Source organism: Peromyscus eremicus, chromosome 11 (genome assembly GCF_949786415.1).
Source record: "Peromyscus eremicus chromosome 11, PerEre_H2_v1, whole genome shotgun sequence".
In the NCBI taxonomy this organism is placed as follows: domain Eukaryota; kingdom Metazoa; phylum Chordata; class Mammalia; order Rodentia; family Cricetidae; genus Peromyscus; species Peromyscus eremicus.
The window spans coordinates 33,679,817-33,689,690 of record NC_081427.1 but is presented as its reverse complement, the minus strand read 5'-3'; the positions used below and the strand labels follow the sequence as shown (position 1 = coordinate 33,689,690).

Sequence of the window (9,874 nt, the reverse complement as noted above, 5' to 3'; positions counted from 1 at the left end):
ATAACGTCAATTAGTTGAGTAGACAAACACCTTTTATAGACACTCTGGGCTCCTTCACTTCTGGTCTCAGTAAAAGTTTCTGTCTGCAGTCCTCCCAACTACCTCACTAAAGTTAGTTAGTCTCTCCCAAATCAAATATATCACCCTGTTTATTTCCTTAACAGTATTTATCAGTATCTGTCCAGTGTAGTTCTTTGTGGTCAGTACCCTCCAGTATACGAGCTCCGTAGTTAATCTGAAGCTATTCTGTAGCCTACTACAACAAAAGTATTCAGTACTTGTGTTTGTATGCGTTGTATGAATGAATGGCTGCCTTCAGCCAGTAGGCTTCCAGAAAGCCTAGACTGTATGGCACATAGACCAACCATACTGCCATAAGGGCCATATCCCTAATCCTAAAGCAGTACAAATAATAGTTCAGGTTGACAAATTTTCAAGGTGTGTGAGGTGACCCAGGAGTTCACTTGCTATTGAAGATTCCAACTGACATGAATATTGCTAGCCTCGTCTTCCATCCTGACTTGTTTTGAGGAAGTAAGAAGAGGTAAAGAATGTCCCTCTTGGTATCTTTGGTCTGTTTCACGCCAGATGTTTCCTTGTGCTAGGAGAGCACCTACCTGGCTCGGCAAGGCAGTAAGTATACATAGTCACAGTTTCAGAAGGGAGATTTGAATCCAGTTAGTATTGCTCTTTTGTTTCCAACAGGTTAGTAGTCATGATTGTTCTTGCCATGACCCTGCTGTCCTAAGACCAGCCTCAGCCGCCACCGGTGTCTAGCAAAGACTTGAGAAATCCCCAAGGGGGCGACGGAGCACTGCGGTGTGTCAGGTCTGAGCTCACTGCCTCGCCAGCCCTGCGGCATCCACTGAAGGAAGTTAGAAACTTCTGTCCCTTTGAGACCCAGACCCACTGCGCATCCTGCACCAGGTGAGGTGACTTCTCCGTCCTGGCTTGCCCGCCGTCACTTGGGTGCACCGAGGTGGGAGACTCGACACCCGCTCAGCCAAGACACCGACGGGACGGTTCCCACTTCTCTCCCGGGCTTTGGAGGCTTGTAGAACTCACGGCACCAACCAGATCAACCTGCGAGCGCCAGGAGCCGCTCCGAGAGGAGCCTGCATCCCGGCGTCCGCAGGGACTCGGAGGACCCGGCCGCTCGGGCCGGCGCCTGCGTCTCTATGGTGCGGCCGAGGGGCGGAGCGCCGCTGGCTCGCCCGCCGACTGCGAAGCGAGCCGGGTATGGCTGAGCTGCGGCAGGCCGGGCGGGGAGGACGGGTGGAGCGCGCCGCATTCAAAGGGAGGCTGGAGGGACGAAGCCCGGACGGTCGGGGGTCGGGGCTGCGGGCTGGGAGGGCAGGCAGGCTCCCTGTCGAGCCAGAGCCGCACACCTACCTCCTCCTGCCGCTCTGGCTCTCCGGATCCCGGGATGCTGCTTTTCCCAGCCCGGAGCAGGGAGCCGGCGGGCGTCTGGGCAGAAGAGGTCACTGTCACCCTAACTTGAGTAGAAGAGCCCTGAGCGCCCGGAGTTAGCTAATCCTCCAAGTACTGTGACTTCCTGCCCCGTTTAACATCCAAAAACTTACACGGACCTCAGAAAAGCATGACTTCAGGAATTTGCTGAGGTTAGAAACATGTTGAGAGGCATAACTGTGTATTTTATTTGTAGTCGTTTACAAGAGCTAAATATTTTACGTGTGGAGAGAGATCGGGATGGCCTTAGAGTCACGGTGAAGTGAACAAGATTTGTGTTTGTTTCCTTTATTAGTCGCCAGCATTAGATTTGGCATCTGCTTTTGGTGTTTTAGCACTTAAGAATTCAAATGTGTTGACTTTTACAGCAACTATAGTTTGGTGAGGAGAACTTATTTGTAAAGCCTAATAAAGGCAGTTTGGGGCAGGCGGGGCATGTTTTTGTTTCGTTGTTTGTTGTGATGATTTTGTTTGGTTGTTTGTTTTTTTGAGACATGGTCTCACTGCGTCCTCCGTGTTGGTCTTAGAATCCCTGAACTCAAGTAGTCTTTCTGCTTCAACCTCCTGAGTGCTGGGGACTGTAGACCTCTTGGTTTTGTGCTCCTTCTCCCCAAGGTTAGGGGGATGGAGGAATTGAAGAAGAAAATGACCTTTACATTGGGAATGCTTTACTTGTTTTTGTAGAAATGTATGATTAGTAGCAAAAAAAATCCTCATATTGTATAATTTAAAAGACCGGCTAATGTGTGAGAAATTACGGGAAGGGAAATGACCATTTTGCTTGCTGGGAAGTCCCCATTGTTGGTGACATTTGCTATAAGGAGGATGAAATGAAACAAATTTAGACCATTATTAAAAAGTGGCTTCTTGCCGGGCGGTGGTGGTGCACGCCTTTAATCCCAGCACTTGGGAGGCAGAGCCAGGCGGATCTCTGTGAGTTCGAGGCCAGCCTGGGCTACCAAGTGAGTTCCAGGAAAGGCGCAAAGCTACACAGAGAAACCCTGTCTCGAAAAACCAAAAAAAAAAAAAAAGTGGCTTCTTGAAGTAGAAGAAAAATTAGATGATTGGCTCTTATGGTAGAGAAGTCATCCCAAATAACACCTCTGTGAGTGTTTTTAGCTTCTCAGCTGAGGACTGGTATATAGCTTGGTAGGAGAGTGCTGCCGACATTTCTGAGGTCCTGGATTCAATCCCTTTTGCAATACACACCAGTTAACATTAATAAAATGTTGTGTGGTATCAGAAATATAATTTTCCGTATAACAAAAATATTTTCCCCTTTTGCCGGGCAGCGGTGGCGTATGCCTTTAATCCCAGCACTCAGGAGGCACAGCCAGGCAAATCTCTGTGAGTTCCAGGCCAGCCTGGTCTACAGAGCGAGATCCAGGACAGGCACCAAAACTACACAGAGAAACCCTGTCTCAAAAAGAAAAAAAAAAAAAAAAAAAAAAAAAAAACCTTTTTACATGGATAATAGGGGTGGAACTTGGGTCTCCAGGTTTGTACAACAAATACATTTATCACTGGGCCATGCTACCAGTCTGTAGATGTTTATCTTCTTCTTCTTCTTCCTCCTCCTCCTCCTCCTCCTCCTCCTCCTCCTCCTCCTCCTCCTCCTCCTCCTCTTCTTCTTCTTCTTCTTCTTCTTCTTCTTCTTCTTCTAAGACAGAGTCTTACTATGTAACCCTGTAGACCAGCTGGCCTCTAACTCATAGAGATTCACCTGCATTAGCCTCCAGAGTGCTGGGATTAAAGGCATGTGCCACCAACACACAGCTGAAATGTTTTTCCTTTTTCTCCCAATATGTGTTCGTCTCTTTAAGACAGAGCTCTTAAAATTCAGGATGTTGCTGGGTGCTGTAACTTAGCTGTGTTTGGAGCTGTACAGCTGTGATTGTTTTCTATCAGACTCTGTGTTACTCCACAGTAACCCTCTGAAAAGTGGAGGAGATGCCATTTCTCATTCTTTTGCAAATAACTTTATTATTGAGGCAGGATCTCTCTATGTAGCCATGGCTAGCCTGGACCTTTCCATGTAGATCAGGCTGGCCTTGAACTCACAAAGATCCCCTGGCCTCTATCTCCCAAGTGCTGGTATTACAGGCATGCACTACCACACTTGTTAAATACCAATAAAGCACACTACACTAGCTTTATCTTACATCTTTGTTGGAATATAATTGACATGTAATTAAATCCAAATACTTAAATACACAATTGAACATATTTTGACATATCTATGAAACTTATCACAAGGAGCTGAATATGGGAATCGTCCCAGAGCTTTCTTTGATTTTCAGCCCTCCCTACGTCCTCCATCCAATCAGCCACTGATCTGCTTTTTCTCAATATCAGTTAGGTTGTGTTTTCTGGAATTTTCCTACATTCATTTCTAAGTGAATATGCCAAACATACAGAAGAGTAGAAATCAGTGTGAGGAACTATAGAGTCTACTTTTCCATACATCTGGCTGCTGCTCTTGCAGGGGACCCAGGTTCAATTCCCAGCACCCATATGGCAGCTCACACATCTGTGACTCCAGTCCCAAGGGAACCCACACCTTCTTCTGACCTCTGCAAGTACTACATGCAGGTGGTGCACATTCACAATATAGGCAAATACCCACACAAATAGAATTAAAAGTTTAAAAACCAGTTGTGAGATAGCATTGAAACATTTGACAGACTGACAGATTATTTCAGTAGCCTGTCCCAGGTAGAGCTCAGCACAGAATTATACCTGCCTTTTCATATAAGCTAAAGTTTCAGGGTTTGTTGTTATTATTCCAGGCAATAGAAAAAAGGGGAGGTTGTTGGGGAGATGTCAAAGAAGCTCTTAAAAGGGTGAACTGGCCGGGCGGTGGTGGCACACGCCTTTAATCCCAGCACTCGGGAGGCAGAGCCAGGAGGATCTCTGTGAGTTCGAAGCTAGCCTGGACTACCAAGTGAGTTCCAGGAAAGGTGCAAAGCTACACAGAGAAACCCTGTCTCGAAAAAACAAAAAACAAAAAAAAAAAAAAGGGTGAACTGTAGAAATTTAGGGTGTCTTTGAAAACCTTGGACACTGGAGCCAAGGATTTGATATCTTCGTTATTAGCTTTTTGTCTTTGTGTCTGTTTGGGATATTTTTTTAAGACAAAGTCTCTGTGTAGACCAGGCTGGCCCAGAACTCACAGGGATCCCCCTGTTCCTGCCAGCAGAATGCTGTGATTACAGGCTTCTCTAGGACTTTCTTATCCTCAGCTGTTTTGTGTCTTTGGAGCCTGTGGCTTCCAAGAGGACCATTCCACATCAGGTTTGCTTAGGAAAAGGAAGCTGGTGGGCTTAGTTTGGGTGACCCTTATCACTACATTAGAGGCAGGGAACTCTAATTGGACACCTCTGGAGTTTAGGTACCATGGGGACAAGCAGTTTTCCTGAAGGAAAGAGACACGTATTTTAAAAATAGATTTAGGTATTTACTTTACTTTTATATGTATGTGCCAAGTGTATGCATATGCACCATGTGCACACAGGTATCCGTAGAGGCCAGAAAAAAATATCAGATCCCCTAGAGTAAGAGTTACAGGCAGTTGTGAGTAGCCCATTGTGGGTGTTCCAAGTCCTCTGAAAGAGCAGCGAGTGCTGTTACACTCAGCCATCTCTCCAGTCCGGAAAGGAGACATTTTTTTTTCAAAAGCATAGAGGCAGTTGTTGGGTTTACAGATACAGTGAATGCCCACTGTCGTTATCATACACATTCTGACAGAGCTATTTAAATGCCTAGCAGGAATAAACAAAATTCAATGGGCTTTCTGAAATTCTCCTTGGTACCACATAAACTTTTTCCTGTAAAACTGACTTACTATTTTTGACCATACAGCATATTGTATAGCATGTAAGGAATGTTAATTACTCCAATTTGTTTTTATAATTATGGCTGATGTTGTTCATTTAAATATTATGTGGCAGTCTATAACCTTCATTGATCTTTTTCTTTTGGTTTCTCTTGTAGGGCACTAAGGATGAAGACAAGAGTAGACTGCTGGCCCCTGATGGCTTTTACTATATGCTGACCCAGTTTACGATGGCCTCCAAAGTTGAAAAGACTCAGGCTTTACAACAGTGTTTTAGCGCAGAGTCTCTCATTTCCAGCCTTGGTCTGGGGATCTTTTGCCTAGTAGCTGATAGACTTCTCCGGTTTTCCGTAATTCAACAAAATGATTGGCTTCGTGCCCTCTCAGATAACATAGTACATGGTGTGATTGGCATGTGGTCATGGGCAGTGGTCATTGGAATCAAGAAGAAGGCTGACTTTGGAGAAATTCTTTTAGCTGGATTTTTAGCCTCTGTTATTGATATTGACCATTTTTTTCTCGCTCGATCCCTATCTTTAAAGGTAAGACATCGACGTAGTTATCTGGCTTTAATGTCTTTAGTCCCGCCATGCCGGTCTTCTTAGCCATCATAGGCTAGAGAGAATGTCTTACTTTAAAACAGGAACGCTAATTCATTCAACTTTTTTGAGTAATTGTTCCCTAAGGATGCACACAGACACATAGCTAATCAAATTTGCTGTCACGAAGTCCCATATAGACATAAAGTAAGAACTAACTATTAACTGTGCTGAGAAGTTTGGTACTGGCTCACAGAGAATACGTTAGCAAACTGGTGCAAACGAGCAGGATTCACTCCTGGAGTTCCTGGGTCAGTGACCTTTCTTCAGGACCACACTACATTTCTCCTCGTACTCTCTATGTCTTCCTGTCATTGTGCATCTCCTGGGTGTGCCATCAATGTTCTCATTCCTGGGAAATACCCAAAGATTGGCCTGCCGAGTACTGGGATTAAAGGCAAGTGCCACCACCGCCCAGCTTTTTATATGCATATGATTTACAAACATTTCAGAAAAGAAGTATAGGTTCAAAGCAAGGATTTTGACTTGTTGGCCGCTGGCCTGGGAAGTGACCTGGCCCACCTAGTAAGTGCTCAGGAGATCTTTGCCAAGTGGTGGGGAAAGCATCCTTTCTTCCTGCTTGTCACGTACTAAGTGCATCAGGGTTACCTGACTCAGAAGCTCAGCCAGAAGGAGGAATGGTTGCTGGCTCAAGACAAATTTTAGCTTTTTTTCCTGTAAGCGAAAGTAACACAGGGTAAAATCCTATTCCCTCAGCTTTAGCATAGAGAAGGACAAAATAATAACTTGAAGTAATCTTTCAATGCTAGTAGTAAATCCAGAAGTATTCATGGCTGTTATGAAACAGTTATAATAAAAAATATTCTCCCTTTTCCCTGCATTAATGAAGGGATATCTTATTTGTTGTGCATATACTCTTAGATGTCTCACAAAGCTCTTAAAAAGCACAAATTATAGAATAGGAAGGGATGGGGCGAGGATGAGTTACAGGGTGAGGTTGGACAGGAGGAAAAGCTACTAATGTCTCTAGCACTGTAGTTGAAAACCAATATCTGTGTCAGAGTAGCTGGTGAAGAGGAATTGTATTCTCAACACACACAAAAATGATAGCTGTTGAAGCCGTGGACACTCCACTTACTCTAATCCAACCATCACACTTTATATACACGGAGGGAATGTCACACTGTACTTCTTAAACGTGTGCAAATATTATTTGTCAATTACAAACTTTAAAATAGGGCTGGAGGGATGGCTCAGGGGTCAAGAGCGCTGGTTGCTCTTCCCAAGGACCTGGTTCAGTTTCCAGCCCCACTGTGGTAGCTCACAACTGCCTGTAACTCCAGCTCCAGGGCATCCAATGTCCTCTTTTGGCCTCCAGGTCAACTGCATGCTTATACACATACCTACACACAGATACACATAAATGAAATTTTAAAAAAATCTCAGGAAGAAAACAACTTTCAAATATGGCTGATGAGATGGCTCGGAAAGGAAGTGTAAATACACATAAATAAATAGAAATGTTTTTAGTTTTAAATGTTATTTAAACCCAATTGTACAAGTCTCATACTTAGGATATAAATTATGTTTGTGACTTTTTAAGCAAATACTGGGAAACTAATACAATATTCCTTTTTTTAAAAAAAATGATTTACTTATTATGTACACAGTGTTCTGTCTGCATGTGTGTCTGCACACCTGAAGAGGTCATCAGATCTCATTAGAGATGGTTATAAGCTGCTATGTGGTTGCTGGGAATTGAACTCAGGACCTTTGGAAGAGCAGCCAGTGCTTTTAACCTCTGAGCCATCTCTCCAGCCCCAATACCATATTCCTAAGACCTCCATTTTTATTGTTGGTGCAAAGGATATGGTGGTCATGCTTTTATCATCTCATATTTTTTTAAGTTAAAAACGTATTTTTACTGCAGAGTACCACAGAGAGTGAAAAGAGAAACACTGGCCTGCAAACCGTGTGTCCAACGCATCTGCAGTGTTAGGTTTTTCTTGCATTTCTAGTTGACACTGGACATGTTAAAATATTCAGATGCAGCTGTGAGATTTTTGCAAGGAAGGAAATGATGCTAGCTGCTGCCTCTCCCCTCAGGCTGCCTTGACTCTCCCGAGAAGACCTTTCCTCCACTGCTCCACGGTGATCCCCGTCGCAGTTGTGAGTGTGAAGCTTGCCATGCACCTCTTCAGGCTCAGAGACTCATGGTGCTTCCTCCCGTGGATGCTATTTATTTCCTGGACTTCGCACCATATCCGAGATGGAATTCGTCACGGCCTGTGGATATGCCCATTTGGAAAAACTTCTCCTTTGCCCTTCTGGCTTTATGTAATAACCACGTTATCCTTACCTCATATGTGCTCGTTCCTTATGTATTTAACAGGGACCAGACAAATGATGTCTTCAAAACATGAGATGCGTATTGATGTCTGAGGTGACCGCGGCTGTAAGGAAAGGAATAGCTCAGAGGACGGTCATGAGAGACAGCAACGTTCAAGTGAAATTTTGTTTTTGTCTTTGAGACAGGGGTTATCCATGCAGCCCTGGCTGTCCTGGAACTCACTCTGTAGATCAGGCTGGCCTCAGACTCAGAAGAGTGCTGGGATTAAAGGCATGCGCCACCACTGCCCGGCCTCAAGTGAGATTTTTAAAACACAGTTAGGTACTTTATTTAGTTGTTATAATTCTCAGGCCCTCTCGCTGGGGAGGTGTGCTCAGTAATCTTGCTTCCCTCTTACATGTCCATCTAGCGCAGGATCGGGTTTGCCCGTATTTCATGCTGTGTTATATTGCTGCTGCTTTATCCGACTTTCCTGGCTTTGTCATGTCAATCTGTATTGTCTGGAAGTCTGTCCATTTCCTGATTAAAACGCTCAAAATCTGGGATGACTAATTTGTAGAAATGAAGCCTGATCCTAATTAGTCTTATCAGTACAAACCAGGAGTCAGATATCAGGTAATAACCTGAAAGATCAGAGAAGCAGAGGAGCAGCCGCTAGTGACTTCTTACCTCTACGAATCCTCAGACCAAATGGGCAGCCAAGACCCTGTCTCCACCCACCCCACATTCCTGTCTTCACCTCCTACTGCTGGGATCAAAGGCACGCACGCTCTGTTTCTCCTTTAGACTGGATCGATCTTGTGTAGCCCAGAGTGGCCCTGAACTCCTGATCTTCCTGCTTCTTCCTCCCAAGTGCTGGGATTAAAGGTGTGTGCTGCCACCACTGCCTGACCTCTATGGTTGACCAGTGGCTGGCTCTGCCCTCTGATCTCCAGGCAAGCTTTATTTGTCAAAACACAAACAAAATATCATACAACATAGAAAGCTCACATTATATTTGGATTCACATTTTCCTGAGACATAGTGGAGTGAACAAAATAAATAAGATCATGATAAAAATGTATGTACTGAAGTAATAATTTTAAATGTTCTGTGGGCAGTAATTATTGGCAAAAATCTATCTAAAATAATAGAATTAAATCTAAGCTATGATTTCAGAAATCAATTTAGGAAGTAATTATTATCCCATGTTACCTATAATTGCATTCACTGAAGTTTATGGGGGTGGAGGATTAGTGTCTTTGCCCAGGAATCTCATGTTAGCATTTTCACTAATTTGAAAAACACAACTGAATGTTTAAAAATATTTATTTACAAAGAGCATTGACAAAATGATATCTGGATCATCACTGAACTTGTATAAAAACAGTTCTGAGCAATGTTGTCATTTGGTGTGCAGATTCCTGACAGCCACTGAAATCACAATTGTCATGGGATAGTCACCAGCTAGTCTAAAAGATTGTATGAAATGATTTTTTTTAATCTTCTCCATACTGAGAACTGAAAGATTTTTCAAAATAAAGTAGTTTTTGGAAATCTTGCTTTTTCTTTTGGTCTTTCAGTTTCGACTGTTAAGATGATTAACCTTTACTAGAGAAAGAAGTGCGTTACTGTAAATTTTACATCTGTAGTTTGATATTACCGTGGTCTTAATATCCT

General features: G+C 43.7%; 1 protein-coding gene across 3 annotated transcripts; it reads left to right on the top strand.

The window, feature by feature from the left end:
* The first annotated feature begins 801 nt into the window (after positions 1-801).
* Positions 802-8,977, top strand: Tmem267 (transmembrane protein 267). Of its 3 annotated transcripts, none has more exons than XM_059276471.1 (3): positions 802-927; positions 5,464-5,847; positions 7,972-8,977. In XM_059276471.1, exons 2-3 carry the CDS (start codon positions 5,518-5,520, stop codon positions 8,305-8,307), a joined length of 666 nt encoding a protein of 221 aa, XP_059132454.1. In that variant the 5' UTR covers positions 802-927; positions 5,464-5,517; the 3' UTR covers positions 8,308-8,977. The 3 variants fall into 3 exon arrangements, with proteins under 3 accessions (XP_059132454.1, XP_059132452.1, XP_059132453.1); XM_059276469.1 differs by having other exon boundaries at positions 884-1,237; XM_059276470.1 differs by having other exon boundaries at positions 885-979.
* Positions 8,978-9,874: the final 897 nt, after the last annotated feature.

Coding starts and splice junctions, on each gene's coding strand:
- Tmem267 (XM_059276471.1), top strand. CDS start 5,518: ATGCTGACCCAGTTTACGATGGCCTCCAAAGTTGAAAAGACTCAGGCT. Junction 5,848..7,971: donor CTCGATCCCTATCTTTAAAG/GTAAGACATCGA, acceptor CTCTCCCCTCAG/GCTGCCTTGACTCTCCCGAG.